The sequence below is a fragment of the Trachypithecus francoisi genome, unplaced genomic scaffold (assembly GCF_009764315.1).
Source record: "Trachypithecus francoisi isolate TF-2019V2 unplaced genomic scaffold, Tfra_2.0 Lachesis_group12, whole genome shotgun sequence".
Classification (NCBI taxonomy): Eukaryota; Metazoa; Chordata; class Mammalia; order Primates; family Cercopithecidae; genus Trachypithecus; species Trachypithecus francoisi.
In genome coordinates, this window is record NW_022681457.1 from 77,675,913 (window position 1) to 77,690,992 (window position 15,080).

The 15,080-nt window shown below is 45.9% G+C and overlaps 3 protein-coding genes across 6 annotated transcripts in view; 2 read left to right on the forward strand and 1 right to left on the reverse strand.

Annotated features, from left to right (window-relative positions):
- EFCAB14 (EF-hand calcium binding domain 14) overlaps window positions 1-6,692 on the forward strand; it is a 43,456-nt gene extending 36,764 nt beyond the window's left edge. For all 3 annotated transcript variants that reach the window (XM_033226512.1, XM_033226513.1, XM_033226514.1), the window contains one exon: window positions 3,224-6,692. In XM_033226512.1, coding sequence (XP_033082403.1) covers window positions 3,224-3,399 — 176 coding nt within the window. In that variant the 3' untranslated portion in view covers window positions 3,400-6,692. The remainder of the gene's footprint in view (window positions 1-3,223) is intronic.
- A 1,553-nt stretch (window positions 6,693-8,245) lies between these two features.
- Window positions 8,246-9,989, reverse strand: TEX38 (testis expressed 38). Its single transcript, XM_033226518.1, has 2 exons — window positions 9,841-9,989; window positions 8,246-8,954 (listed from the first exon to the last, which is right to left on the reverse strand). The coding sequence occupies exons 1-2, from the start codon at window positions 9,875-9,877 to the stop codon at window positions 8,371-8,373; spliced, it is 621 nt and encodes a 206-aa protein (XP_033082409.1). The 5' UTR covers window positions 9,878-9,989; the 3' UTR covers window positions 8,246-8,370.
- A 2,781-nt stretch (window positions 9,990-12,770) lies between these two features.
- The window catches only part of ATPAF1 (ATP synthase mitochondrial F1 complex assembly factor 1), a 43,556-nt gene continuing 41,246 nt past the window's right edge, over window positions 12,771-15,080 (forward strand). For both annotated transcript variants that reach the window (XM_033226517.1, XM_033226516.1), the window contains exon 1: window positions 12,771-14,084. In XM_033226517.1, coding sequence (XP_033082408.1) covers window positions 13,750-14,084 — 335 coding nt within the window. In that variant the 5' untranslated portion in view covers window positions 12,771-13,749. The remainder of the gene's footprint in view (window positions 14,085-15,080) is intronic.

Below are 15,080 nucleotides of genomic sequence, written 5' to 3' on the forward strand. Positions count from 1 at the left end.
AGCAGTGAGAGTAGGGCCTTATTCAGATGCTTGTTTATAGGAGCTCCTTAATGGACTGGACCTTGCACTGCAACTGTTTTCCCTCCCTTCAAGTTATTTTTATTCTTCCTGAATACCAAACAGCAAGAGGCCTATTGAACCTAGGTATGGTGTGGAATAAATGATGAAATTAAAGGAATTTGGGAAGATTTTTAAAGAAACATAAAGCTCACTGACCTTCTTTGGTATTAGAGATTAAATCTTCTATTTGATTATGGGTACACAAGTCCTTTTTAAATGTTATATATATACGGCCAGGTGCAGTGGCTCATGCCTGTAATCCTAGCATTTTGGGAGGCCAAGGCAGGCAGTTGGCTTGAGCTCGGGAGTTCGAGACCAGCCTGGGCACACAATGAAATCCCATCTCTACAAAAAATACAAAAATTAGCCAGGCATGGTAGCGCACACCCCGTAATCCCAGCTACTCAGGAGAATAGCCTGAGCCTGGAAGTTTGAGGCTACAGTGAGCTGTGATCATGCCACTGCACTCCAGCCTGGGTGACAGAGGGAGGCCCTGTCTCAAAAATAAAAAATAAAAAAGTTATATATATAACTGACCTTCCTAAGTGTTTGTGATGAGGCCCTTAAGAAAATACCAGAAGAAACTATTGATAAACATTCTCTAACCATTTTGGCTCAATATTGCCGTTGAAATAAAAAAGAAGATACAGATCAACTGGTAATACTGCTCTTTTTCTTGTGTACTGGTTTTTTAAAAGTAGAGAGTGTGCACTTTGGAGAGATATATAGTCCTCTGATTCTTCTTTTTTATTGAAATACAATTCACATACCATAACATTCACCTTTTTAAAATGCATTTAATCCAGTGTTTTTTAGTATATTCACAAGGTTGTGCAACCATCACCACTATCTAATTCCAGAACATTTTCATCACCCCGCACAGAATCTCTGTACCCATTAAACAGTCACTCCCAGTCACCTCTTCCACCAATCTCCAGCAACCACTAGTCTCTTAACCACTATCTCTATGGATTTGCCTATTTGGGGTGTTTCACATAAATGGAGTCATACAGCATGTGGCCTTGTGTGTGCTTTTTCTTTCAATATGATTCTTTCACTTAGCATAATGTTTTTATGGTCTATTCATGTTGGAGCATGTACCAGTACTTCATTCCTTTTTATGGCTGAATAATATTCCATTCTGTTGACCTAACACATTTTGGTCTGTTCATCCGTTGATGGACATTTCGATTGTTCTCACTTTTGGGCTATTAAGAATAATGCTGCCATGGGCCGGGCGCGGTGGCTCAAGCCTGTAATCCCAGCACTTTGGGAGGCCGAGACGGGCGGATCACGAGGTCAGGAGATCGAGACCATCCTGGCTAACACTGTGAAACCCCGTCTCTACTAAAAATACAAAAAAACTAGCCGGGCGAGGTGGCGGGCGCCTGTAGTCCCAGCTACTTGGGAGGCTGAGGTAGGAGAATGGCGTAAACCCAGGAGGCGGAGCTTGCAGTGAGCTGAGATCCGGCCACTGCACTCCAGCCCGGGCGACAGAGCGAGACTCCGACTCAAAAAAAAAAAAAAAAAAAGAATAATGCTGCCATGAACATTCATGTGGAAGTTTTTATGTAAACGTATGTTTTCATTTCCCTTGAGTATATATCTAGGAATGGAATTAATGAGTCATATGGTAGCTCTAACTTTTTGAGGAACTCCTGTACTTTTCCAGAGTGGCTGTACCATTTTACATTCCCAGCAGCACTTTATGAGGGTTCAATCCACTTTCTCCACATCCTCCCTAACACTTGTTAAGGCCTGTCTTTTTTTATTATAGCCATCCTAGTGATTATGACATGGTATCTCATTACACTTTTGAGTCACTGGTTCTTGAGCTGCTTAATTTCTCGATCCAGAGAGACAATGTCACATAGTGGAAAGAGCACTGGACTAGCTAATAAGAAATTTGTATTCTAGGCCAGGTGTGGTGGCCTAGCACTTTGGGAGGCTGAGGTGGGCAGATCATTTGAGGCCAAGAGTTCGAGACCTGGCCAACATGGTGAAAACCCACCTCTACTAAAAATAGAAAAATTAGCCAGGCATGGTGGTGCACACCTGTCATCCCACCTACTAAGGAGGCTGAGGCAGGAGAATCGCTTGAACCCAGGATGCAGAGGTTGCAGTGAGCCAAGATCACACCACTGCACTCCAGCCTGGGTGACAGAGCAAGACTCCGCCTCAAAAAAAAAAGGTCAGGCCTGGTGGTTCACACCTGTAATCCCAGCACTCTGGCAGCCCGAGGTGGGTGTATCATCTGAGGTCAGGAATTCAAGACCAGCCTGGCCAACATGGTGAAACCCCATCTTTACTAAATATACAGAAATAATTAGCTGGGCATGGTGGCGGGTGCCTGTAATCCCAGCTACTCAGGAGGCTGAAGCACAAGAATCGCTTGAACCTGGGAGGTAGAGGTTGCAGTGAGCCAGGATCGCACCACTGCACTCCATCCTGGGCGACAGAGCGAGACTTTAGCTTCAAAAAAAAAAAAAAAAGAAATTTGTATTCTATTCCACTTAAGAGTTACATGACTGTAGGCAAGTTACTTTCCTCTTTGAGCTTTAGATTTCCTGTCAAAACCGAGAAAGCTATGAGTGTTTGGGATTGTTTTATGGGCTTCCAAGTCATTCCTCCAGTCTCCACTCAGCCATCCAACAAGAAATCTCACGATATGCCAAAGTCTGTTTTATGGGCTAGCTCCTATCACGTAACTCATTAGGCCTCTGCATTCCTTTTCACCCCTTCAACATAAGAATAACATCAGGAAAATCTAAAGAGAAGACACTGGACAGAGAGAAGATGAGACCATTCATTCTTCTGCGATTATCTGTCACTGCTTCTACTTTGGCAGTGTCTCACTGTGTTGCCCAGGCTGGTCACAAATTCCTGGCCTCAAGCAATCCTCCTGCCTCAGCCTTCCAGAGTGTTGGGATTATAGGCGTAAGCCACTGCACCTAGCCTTTTTTTTTTTTTTTTTTTTTTTTAATATTCTTAAGGAATCAAAAATTAGTCTTTCTGATTTAGTGAAATCCTAAACTTTACCATATGGAAACAAAATTTGCGGAGTAGCTTTTCTTTTAGTGTTTTAAATTCAGTTGAGACTACTTTTAACTAAATTTAGCTGTATGTTTAGACATATACATTTTTTGTAATTCATTTTTGACAGATCTTCAGGATTTATTCCACAAGACTGGCCAGGACGTGGATGGGAAGCTGACCTACCAGGAAATCTGGACCTCCCTAGGTTCTGCTATGCCAGAACCAGAGAGCTTGAGAGCATTTGATTCCGATGGAGATGGAAGATACTCATTCCTCGAGCTAAGGGTAGCTTTAGGTATCTAGCCTCATCAGGCATATTTTAGAAATGGACTGCCTAGTATCTACTTACCTAACAACAAAACAACCCTTACTTACCCATCAGTCCTCTAGTCCTCCAAACTATTGTAGCAGATACTTTGCCACCTTTTAACTTGTTTGAAGAAGCTATATAAAAGTTATTTTTTTAAAGAAGAAGACCATTTTACTTATGATGTTCAGAAATCTATGATTTCCTAAAACCAATAAGATCTTACATTTTAAAATTGCCAGAAAAAAAAATTAAAGCCCTCTTTTTTTCTCTTTCCTTTTTTTGAGGGGAGGAGACCTTATCTTTTAAAGCTGGGAAATGTATATATAGAGAGAATAAGCCACCTTTTATATTTCACTTAAATTTGCCTTAAATTAGCTGCACTTTATAGAGACTCAGAAAATGTCTTTTCTTTAAAAGATAGGCCTTTTCTGTGTGTAAATACTTAAAGAAAGCATTGTGCATATCGTGTGGAAAGTAGGAAGAATGGTTTTGAACAGGATGTTAACAGATGACTTATTAAAAATTGCTGATCTGGTGTGGGTGGCAGCTGAAACTGCATCCATGTCTCCGTAAGGCATCTCTCAAAGGCCCAGGCCCTCACAGGGTGTTTGTCCTGGTAGCTGGAGGAACCGATTTCAGGGAGTAGACACTGGAGACAGTACTGACTCCAGGCATGGCTCATGAAAGTAGGATTCTGGTTCTTTGCTCCTATTCCCTCAGCTAAACCCAACCTGGGAATCAGAGAGGTCTTGGGGATTTTTCTCATTTTTAGTACTATTTCAGGGTTTATGAGCATAAAAAGTTATCCACTGGGGAGCTCCATTTTCCCCACTGAGTGAGCTGGATTGCCTTCCCCCACCCACCCACTTAAGTCTGTCTTAAAGCCGTAGCTGGCTCCCACCACCAGTACAATCTCCATTCTGAATGGCAGGGCTAAATTCCCCCAGCCACTATCTCACACTGACCACCCAGAGCTTTAGAAGAGAGAGCTGTGCTTCTAATTTTGACCCAGAAAACCATACCCCTTGAGATTTTACCTAGAGGCTAATCAAGAGCCTGATATGTTTCTCTGGGGGATGACTAAAGCCAAAATTGTGAGATGAAACGTGAAATAATATTCCGTTTCCTTACAATTATCAGCTCAGAAGTAGCTAGAGGCTTTCTGTCCAAAGGATGCCAAAGTATAGCAGGGCAGGCCTGGAGCTGGGGCCTTCACATGGTGGTAGCAAGTTGTTCAAATCTAATACAAGCAAGTACAATACTTCCTATTAATGCTTCTGTGGACCTGGCATGAAAGATCCCTAGATTGAAAGAAATAATACCTCCATGTCTCCTGTATGTTGAGTCTAGAATTGCTGTGTTGTTCTTAGAAGCAGTCTTTGGGCAACAACTCGAAAGGAAAAACTACAAAAACTTAACATTGCTATAGGCCAAGTCAGGGAGAAAGTAGAGAAGCTTTCATGCCACAGACTTCTTTAGTGGAGGTCATTTCCTTTTTAATTTTGTTCAGGTTGCCCTTCAGCCATGGATACAGTCTGGTACCCTTAAACATTTAAGGGCTGCTTTTTTCTTTACATGATGTTCAGCCTGGTGTTGACTAACCTTAAATTTTTTTCTAGAAGTATTAAAATTTAGTTAAAGCAAAATGAAGTCTTTTCCCATGAATGTGTCCCCTTATCTCATTATAGCTTATGCTCAGTTTCACTTTCTTGGAAAGGTTAAAACAAATTAGCCTGGCACTTTAGGTAACTTGAAAATAACTCTCACCCTTCTGGCTGCCTTCCATCCACTCTCACCCTCCACCTTTTTAAAATATATATACACCCTTACAGATTTTCTAACAACCAAATAAAATTCTAGCAATAAATTGAATTATACTGCTATATTTGTATATACTGTACCATAAATAGTATGTCTGTACCTGGAAGGTATTTTTTTGAAAACTGATTTATATGAAATATACTTGAGGGTAATGTAGCTTGTCCTTTTTAGTTTCAGATTCTTATTCATAGGCAGATACTTTGAAGACACCTTAACTCTTTGTTGTGTGTACTTTTCTCTTGCATCAGATAGCTATATGAGGAGAAATCCATTTTGTTTTTTGGTTTATCTTCTGTTCTTCCTACCTTGTGCTTGTCTGACTAGTATCATCCCTGAGCCAGTATATAGTACCATCCTCTCCCCCTACCAAGTTTGGCAGAGGTGTTTATGCTGCATTCTCAGATCTATGAATATTTTTGTCATCCTGCCTGAGAAAGTACCATATCTTCCAGGCAAAAGTAGGGTATCTTGAACTCCTTTCTTCTGAGTTGAGCAGACTCACTGGCTTAAGCGTCCCATAAGCCTATTATTTAGTGTGAATTGGGGACTTTTATTTGTATGTTGTCTTAACTTACTGAGCCTGTGACTTGTATTCAGCTATAGTCAAGCCTCACCAGCCATATCTCATCTCTGAGAGGAAGATTGGATAGTGAATTTGGTTTGGGTTTTGATTTTAAATCCTTTTACCTTTTCAGTCTGGCAGCTCCTACTGCTGCTTTCCTAAGTTACTCAAAGCACTGCTTCTTGGTCCTTGTTTTCTTTTGCCTTGTACTATCTCGTATAATGTTTACTAAAAGAGCCTCCCCATAAATCAGAGAGGCAAAAAGGTAGCATAGAAAAAGAAGAACCAAAAGAAGAGAATACCTGACTTCGAGATGACTGTGGTGTCATCTAAAAGGCAGAGAGGTGCCTGACCCTCAGGAATGTGTGTGATGCAACAGAGCTGAAGAGTGGGTTCCCGTCACCTACTGCTGGCCATTGTCCCTTCTGTTGGAGATTCCTTTCTTTATGGTTGCTGTTCATAATCCCTTCAACACCCCCCCTTGCTGGTCCTGCCGGTCACAGTTGAGGATTTTGGCTGTGATGGGCTCATACTTATAATGGCCTTTTGAGTTGTTTTTAGTGACAGGTTTTGTTTGCTGCACACCTCATTGGCTTGCTTACCAGCACCAGCTAGATGTGGTCCCTCTTTCATATCCAAACCAGAACACATTTGGGTATTCCTGAGACTTTATAGAGCGTGTATTGTTTGTTATACGAACCTAACCTACCTTGTTGTTTTCTCATATTAAGAAATTTAAATCTACTTTGTTTTAGTGGAGCTATTTTGGTAACATATAAGCAATTTTGGTTCTGTTTAGGGAGAATTCAGGGTTTCCATGACTTGATTTGAGCTTTGCATATTTCATATAAGTAACACAGCCATTTTAATTTAGCTAAATAAAAAAATTTCTTTTTCTCTCAATGTGTCTGACTAAAGCCTCTCTCAATCCCCTGCGATTTCTAAGGGAAAAAAAAATCTGCTTTGATTTCTATTTTTATGGACGCCTTACGCCTTTTGAAAGCAAAGAGAAACACATGGTGAGCCCAAAGTAATTAAGAATCTGCCTTAAGGACTGTGATATGTGGCCTGAAGAAGCAAAGGCCGCAGGGTTCAGGCGTTATGCATCCAGAGGATGGGAGGGGCAAGGTGAGGCAAGAGTGAGCCCTGCCCCTGTGTCTACCCAAGATGCTCCACTTAGGCCTGTTTTATATTTTGAGAATCAATATAAAAGCGTGTTTGCCATAAATGTTCCACCACCTTAAAAAAAAAAAAAAAAAAGCTTAAAATCTGTTGCTAAAGAGGGCTCACACAGCTAAAGCTTTTTCACACACACAAAAAAAATAAATTAACTCCACATGTTTGTTTGCTAGATTCTAGATACCTCCTCCCCTTCCCCGCACACAGAATCTGGTGACCTTCCCCCTTAGTCATTATGTAAATGACTATACATAAAGCTTTTATTACTTACAAATATAATGAGAGGATTTGTTCATTTCCAAAAGGGAGAAACACATATCCTGTGATAGAGCTGGGCTTTCTTACCCAAAACTGGAGCCAAATGGCCAGTATTATCTTTGTCTCACCTTTTAGAACTATTTCCAGAAGTACAAACATTATTAATATTCCCATGTGATGGATCTTAACTTTTGGGAGGGGGACATGGATTCCTATAGGAAAGGTAAAAACTATGGATATATGTCTACTTATGTTAGGCAGTTCACTGACCAGCCCTTCCTCCAAGCCAATTCATGGACCAACTTAATGACACCCTACATACAATCCAAAGCATTCACCAAGTGTTTTCTAACACGACATATCATTAGGGAAGGGGCACTATGGTGTATGGTGGGAAGATCAGTACCTTTGATGAGCAATGACTTTCATACCAGTAACTTTGAAGAAAGCAGATGTAGATTTGAGAACTGGCTCTGCAACTAAGAAAGGTATGGCATATGCCCTTGGAACCTGTCTCTTACCCATAAGAGGAGGATCATGATATCCATTTGGCAGTGTTCTTGTGAATTGTTAGAAATAATGTACAGAGGCAACCACGTAAGAGCTACATACATCATAGATAATAATAATGTATTTCATCCCATAGTGCAGTGTGGCTCACAGGGCTCGTGATGACTCGTTTTGCCTGTGCCGTAGCCACTGTAAATCACCATAGCTCACATACCCTCAGCAGCTATCACTCTTGTGGCAACTGTGCTTCACATCCCACAGAACACCAGTGCCTTGGGGTACCCAGGCCAGGACCTGGCACACGTTTTGTTTTAAATACTGAACAGAGGGATATTGAGTCCATCCACAAGTACTGGTTCAGTGCATCTCCCCACAGCCAACCTCCAGTGCCAGTTCATATTGGTGAGACTCAGCAACCAACTTGGTTTGCAAAGTGACCCCATCAGACAGGAAGGACATTACCTTCCTAACAGCAAATGAGATACGAGGGAGCCTTGGACTTTTTTTTTTTTTTTTTTTTTATAGCATGACATCCAGGTGGGTCCTGACCTCTGTCAATACTGCCTTCCTGAGGTTCGTTCCATTTCCTACTCTGCACCTGATTCCTGCAGCTCCCACCCTCAGTGAGAGGAGGCTACAATTCTGAAGCAAAAGGCTTGGCATTGAAGCTGTGGTCTTCATGGGCCAGATTCGGGAGGGAATGGAAGAGAACATTCCTTTCAGGACAGGTGGCTGAAGGATAGGAGACAGAGTGGTTCAGCAGCGGGGGTAGGTTGCACAAGGGTGGGGCAAAGGGCACCTCCTGAAAGATGGGAAGTGGAAATGGGGAGCTGGCCTGGGGCTGCTGTGGAGCCCCCTGCAGTGCAGGTTGCAGGGGAGCGGGGGCTTCTGCCTTGGGGTTACTGACTTGGTCAGCATAGCTCCTGCCTTCGGGGATGTCCAACTCCCACAGAACATCTGGATTCTGGACCTCAGTCTCAGTCTTGGTGACAGCAGGGGGAGGGCCCGTGTTGATGGCTGCATTCATGCCGTAGCGCCGTCGCTTGTTAATCCAGTACAACAGTGGGCTGTAGGTGAACGTGGCAGCTCTCATCACCTCCACCCACTGCTGGGCACGCTCTTCCCGCCTCAAGTTCTTCCTCCAGTGCAGAAAGATAATGCACCCTCCAGTTATCACAGAACACAGCCCCAGGAATCCAAAGTACAATGAGACCCACACTAAGGCAACAAGAAAGAAAAAGAGGCATGCTGGCTGATAGCTGTAGCTTGGGGCCTGAACTGTTTCTCATTCCTCTTTAACTCAACCCATTCATCAATCACTCCATCCACTTAACTACTCTCACCATTCCTTCCCTCCCTCGTTGACTTGCCTCATCATTCTCTTATTCAGTCAAAGCTAGATTTCCAGGGAGCTTAAGCACCACCTTTAACTCTTTACAGATCAGAAAAGCTATGTCTAGAGGGGCCATGTGCTGCCCAGGCTCAGTCAAGCCTCTGATTTCTAACCCAGGACCCATCCAATCCATCAGACTGAGAAGTTTCACTATGGGCAAGTCCATCAAGAAGTGAAAGTTCACCAGCACTTTGTAAGGCCCAGGCGGGCAGATCACCTGAGGTCAGGAGTTCGAGTCCAGCCTGGCCAACATGGTGAAACCCCATCTCTACTAAAAATTTTAAAAATAGCCAGGTGTGGTGGTGCACGCCTCCAGTCCCAGCTACTTGAGAGGTTGAAGCAGGAGAATAACTTGAATCCAGGAGGTGGAGGTTGCAGTGCGCCACTGCGCTCCAGCCTGGGCAACAGAGCAAAACTTCATCTCAAAAAGAAAAAAAAAAAAAAAAAAAGTGAAAGTTCATCAGTTGACAGAGCCACCAATGTCCCATCCCACTCCATTCAGCTGTGATGGTCCTGGGCTATTGATAGTATCTTCTCTGGTTGATCAGAGCATGGTCTTTGCCTTAAAAGAATCCTTAGTTTTCTAGAGTAGACTATCTCCTAACTGCTTAGCTCTCTTCCATGCAGCCAGGCACTGTCCCATCCATGCAAAGTGTTTGTTCCCAAGCCCTAAGGCACAAGTCCAGTGACAGGGACTGGAGGAGCACTTACTCCCAGAGAAGCGCAGGTCCTCCTGTTGGGAATCCATACAGTTGAGCTTTGGTACCTGGCCGATGGCTCTGGGGAGACAGAATTCACCCACCCATCTGCCCAGCCAGTCAGCCCATCTGCCCAGCCAATCAGAGTCTCCAGAATGCCCAGGCCCTTTGTTCTCTAAAGGAGAGGTCACTGGGTTCTGAGCATTGGGCATTCTAGGGGTAGTGCTTGTGAAGTGGTCCTGGGTTAATGGAAGGAGGGGACTTCATCCAGTGGCATTTTTTGGGTGGAGTGTCTCTACTACTTCTGTCAGAGTCTGGTTCACCTATTGAATTGTCTGCCCCTACCCCTTATGGTGAACCCACAGAGCGGACCCCAGGAAAGGGCAGTCATCCCTCAGGGACTTACTGATGTTGCTGATCTTTAGGGAACAGTTGATGGGATACCTGTCCCCAGTGAGGAATGTAACAAGGAACACACAGCATTGGGCAGCCCTATTCTCAAAAAGTATCTAACTAAGTTGCAGGAAAAAACCTGCTCAAGGGAACCAAGTGGTCAATACCTCCTTCTTTGGCTCCAACAATCTGTCTTTTATTTAGTTACCTTCCTTCAAGTGCTGACAAGTGTTTCCCAGGCACCAGGCCCTGTGAGGCTCCCCACCATCTGGCCTGCATCTCCTGCTAGCCTTACTTCCCTCCTCATCCTTCACACACCTTTCCCTTCTGCCTAGTCCATACTCCTGAACAGACCCTGCTCATTCACATCTCTGGAGGTGTGCTCATGCTGCTCCTTCACCCAGGAGTGCCCCTGCCCACTTTCCCACCACTGAACACCTACTCATCCTTCAGGACTCAGCTCAGCTCCCCTACTCTGTGACAAACTGCCCAGAATCATATCATCTCCCATTTGAAGGAACTTTGAGAGTTATCTAGTTCATCTCACACCATCTAGTCCTACCATCAGGACCATGCTTGACTCCTGGGGGTAGATTTTTCCCTACACAGCAACTAATTCCCCTGGACTCAGTACTCACTTGAGTCAGGAACTTGCTCACCATCTCCTGAGGCAGCTTAATGCATTTATGGGCAGCTCAGTTAGAAAGCCCTTCCCTAATTAAGCTTAAGTCAGCCTTCCCAGTAGGTTGCACCACTGCTTGTAGCTCAGCTTCTTGGCACCATTTTATTGACTCCCCTCTTATAGTCCTCCAGTGTGTGACTTAGGGAATTATTTAGCACAGAATTCTCTCCAGGGTCCACTTACCCTTGCTCTCCTCCTGTATCACTGGCCCCTACTTTCCATTCTCCTTTGCTGGTTTCCCCCTTTTCCCCTGATCGCTAAATGTAGGCATGTCTAGGGCTCAGTTCTTAGTGCTCTATCTACATTCATTCCATCAGTTATCTCACCCAGACCCCTGGCTTTAAATATCACTATACACTGACAGTATACAACTGTATCTCTCCAGCCTGGAATGCTCCTCAGAACTTTTAGACTCATACCCAAATACCTGGTTAACATCCCTCCTTGCCGGTCTGTTAAATTATCCCAAACCAGTATGTCCAAAACCAAACTCTGATTATCCATCCTCCAAAGTCTACTCTACCTACAGCCTTCCTCCTCTTCATAAGTAGCATCTCTGTCCTTCGAGTTGTTCAGGCCAAAAACCTGCAAGTCATCCTTGACTCCTTTCATTCTGTCACACCCACACTGACTCCACCAGCAAGATCTGTAGGCTTTCATTTCAAAATATAACCAAAATCTGGCCACTTCTTTCTCTATGTCACTTTAGTCCAAGTACCACCATCTCTCACTTAGATTACTGTTCTCCCTGTAGGGTGACCAACATCCTGGTTTGCCCAAGACTGGGGTGGTTCTCAGGACATGGGGCTTTCAATGCTAGAGCCAAGAAAGTCCTAGGCAAACTAGGACAAATTAGTCACCCTTGGGAGAGTTTCCATCCTTGCCTCCACATACCCTAAATTCCACCAGCAGCCAGCATGATCCTTTTAAAAAGGATCATGTTGCTCTGCTGCTTAAAACATATAGCAACTTCCGGCCGGGCGCGGTGGCTCACGCCTGTAATCCCAGCACTTTGGGAGGCCGAGGCGGGCGGATCACAAGTTCGGGAGATCGAGACCACGGTGAAACGCCGTCTCTACTAAAAATATAAAAAAAAAAAATTAGCTGGGCGCGGTGGCAGGTGCCTGTAGTCCCAGCTACTCAGGAGGCTGAGGCAGGAGAATGGCGTGAACCCGGGAGGCGGAGCTTGCAGTGAGCCGAGATCGCGCCACTGCACTCCAGCCTGGGCGACAGAGCGAGACTCCGTCTCAAAAAAAAAAAAAAAAAAAAAAAAAAAAAAATATATATATATATATATAGCAACTTCTGATCTCATTAGATTTAAAATCAAAGTCCTTAACCAAGGCATGAGCAATCTAACTAACGCTCCCTATACCTTCTTGGTCTCATTTCTACCGCTGTGCCCTCACTCGTTCAGACTCAATAACCTCCTCATCAGGGCCTTTGCACTTGCTGTTCCACCTACCTGGAATGCTCCTCCCCCAGCATTCCCTCATTAGCTTCAGGTCTCTGCTCAAGTGTCCCCTTATCTCTCTCTCTCTTAGCCTGCTGTTTTTCAGCACAGCATTTAGCATCACCTAACATTATATATTTATTTATTGTCTGTTTCACTCCTCCAGAATGTAAGCTCAATTAATTAATATAAACAAGGATCTAAGAACTTCAGATAATGATAACTGCTATAAAGAGAATGAAACAGAGCAATGGGATAAAGACTATAAAGAGATGGCGGGTTTGTCATTTAGGTCCCTTGAAGGTGCTTACATGTGAACTGAGCCCTTAGATGATGAGGAGGCAGCCACATGCAAATCCACAGAGAAAACAGCAAGTGTGAGGAGTGTGAGCCAGCTATGGGCTGGCATACTTGAAGGACTTACTCATCTTCCATTACACTGTTCCTCGCACAGGGCAGGGCTCAGAGCTGATCTCCATGAGCATAGGTTGGATTGAGCAGAGTTGAAGGCACTGCCCTTGTCCGGGGAAGGGTTTCAATCAGACAAAACCCAGACAAGAAGGACCTGATGATGAGTACTGTCCCAGAGAGCCCACTCCAGGACTGGCCCTGTTCTGTGAGCAGGTGGGACACAGAGATGTTGATGTCACTATCCCTGACCCCAGGATCTCGCACCTGGTTCATACAGTAAGGAATATTGTGGCATTTGGGTTGAGAGAATGGAAAGAGGATTCCAGGGGTCAAAAAGGGCCTGAATAAGGACTCTTCAAGGAGTAATCCTGGTGTTTCTTTGGGAGAGAGTAGGTCAGTGTGGCTGGAGTTCAAGGAGGATGTCAGGAAGCAGAGGAAAAGGAGGCTTGGGAGGCAGCTGTCATCTTGAAAAGAGCTCAGCTCTCGGGTAGAACTTGAACAAATCACATAATTACTCTCGGCCTCAGTTTCCTGATTTGTTAGATAAAGATAATACCTGCCACACAGAGTATGAAGCCAATCCATGTCCTGCACATAGCAACCTCAGTAAAGAGAAGCTTGCTGCTGTGATTATAGTTGATGAAGGACCTTCGATGCTGAAGGATGGACTACTACAGCTAGTACCTGGCACTACAGCGAGTGCCAGGGGCAAGCACCGCGAGGCCCTGTAGGTCCGCTGGCTTTAGAAAGCGGACTTGGCGCGCAGAGGCTGCTGGTCCCAGAGGGAGGAAGGGCGTTGAATTTGGGCAGCCTCCCTGGAGGAGGCGGGCCGTGGCTTACACAGGGCGGCGAGAGCGCGCAGTGCCGGGCCCAGAGCGGCGCGCCCCCTCCTCCTCGCCCCGCCTAGCCGCTCTCCCGCGCCCGGAACGTTGGGCGCGCGGAACCTCGGTGCCGCAGCGCGGGCGCGGCGCACTCGGAGCGGGATGGAGCGGGCGCGCGGGCCGCTGGCCGAGGCCGACGCGCCTGAGGAGGAGGAGGAGGCGGGGACGGCCATGGCTGCTGTGGTGGTGGCGGCTGCAGGTGGCGCGGGACCGGCGGTCCTGCAGGTGGCCGGTCTCTACCGGGGACTGTGCGCGGTGCGCAGCCGCGCCCTGGGCCTGGGGCTTGTGTCACCCGCGCAACTGCGCGTGTTCCCAGTGCGCCGCGGCTCGGGCCGGCCCGAGCGGGGCGCCGACGGCAGCGGGGTCGGGGCCGAGGCCGAGCTCCAGGCCAACCCTTTCTACGACCGCTACCGCGACAAGATCCAGCAGCTGCGCAGGTGCGGGCCCCGGCTGGCTGGAGACGGGCAGGAGGCGGGAGGAGGGGCGGCCCGGGCTGCTGGGCCTTAGGACAGCCCTGTGAGGTGGGCACTAGTACTGCCCCCACTCTTCAGATGATGTAGCCAGGCTCCACGAGGCTAGGTCACTTGCCCAAGATCACACAGCTAGTTGGTGTCAGAGCTGGGAGTCTCTGCAAAGCCCTGGCTCGTTCCACGTTTGTCTGTGCTTTGGTTCTCCAAACGCTAAGGTAGACTCTTACGACAGCCCTGAGGCAGGCAGCTCAGACACCTGTCCTCATTATAGAAATGGGAAAACGCCTTCTAGAGAAGGGACTTGACTTACTCAAGGTCACATATTAAGACAGTTGAGGCCTGGCTCAGAGCCAGCTGAGGCCCTTGTCTGCAAGGAAAGGCGATTGGGGATGGGAGGAGGGCATCAAAGACTAGTAGTGTCACAGTCGGATCACCCATTGAACCCTCTTAAGATAAGGGGACTGAGGATCAGCTAGAGTAGGAGACTTGCAAAGGTCACACAGCTATTTGGGATTTGTCTGACTCTGAGTCCAGGGTCCCTAACACCACCCCTTAGCTTCCAGAGGGAAGGCTCTGGAGCTTAGAGGGGCTTGAGGTGCATGTGAGGGGCTATAGGAGAATCTGAAGAGTTCAAGTGGGAAGAGCTAAAGGAGAACAGAGGTGAAAATTAAAGGGGCTCGGGAGAGAATTTAACAGGGTAAGAAGGTAGTTGTGTTATGAAAGGAAACCAAAGAGTACGGTAAATTCTTTGAGTTCTGTCTCATCTCTACTTCCACTGCCTTAATTTACTCCATCATCGTCACTTGGGCTATTGCCATTATCCTCTAGTGTTCCCTACTTCCATTCCTGGACCCCTTTACCCCAGTTCCTCTCACTGCTACTATAGTGATCTTTCTTGCCATTTGAAACAGTTATGCAGTAAATGAATGAGTATTCTTGCTCTCCTTCCAGCAGCATTGAGAT

Bases quoted from the DNA above. Each gene is read 5' to 3' on its own strand.
- TEX38 (XM_033226518.1), bottom strand. From the start codon at position 9,877: ATGGATTCCCAACAGGAGGACCTGCGCTTCTCTGGGA. The intron at 8,955-9,840 runs GTAAGTGCTCCT...TTGTTGCCTTAG, and splicing joins GGACCTGCGCTTCTCTGGGA to TGTGGGTCTCATTGTACTTT.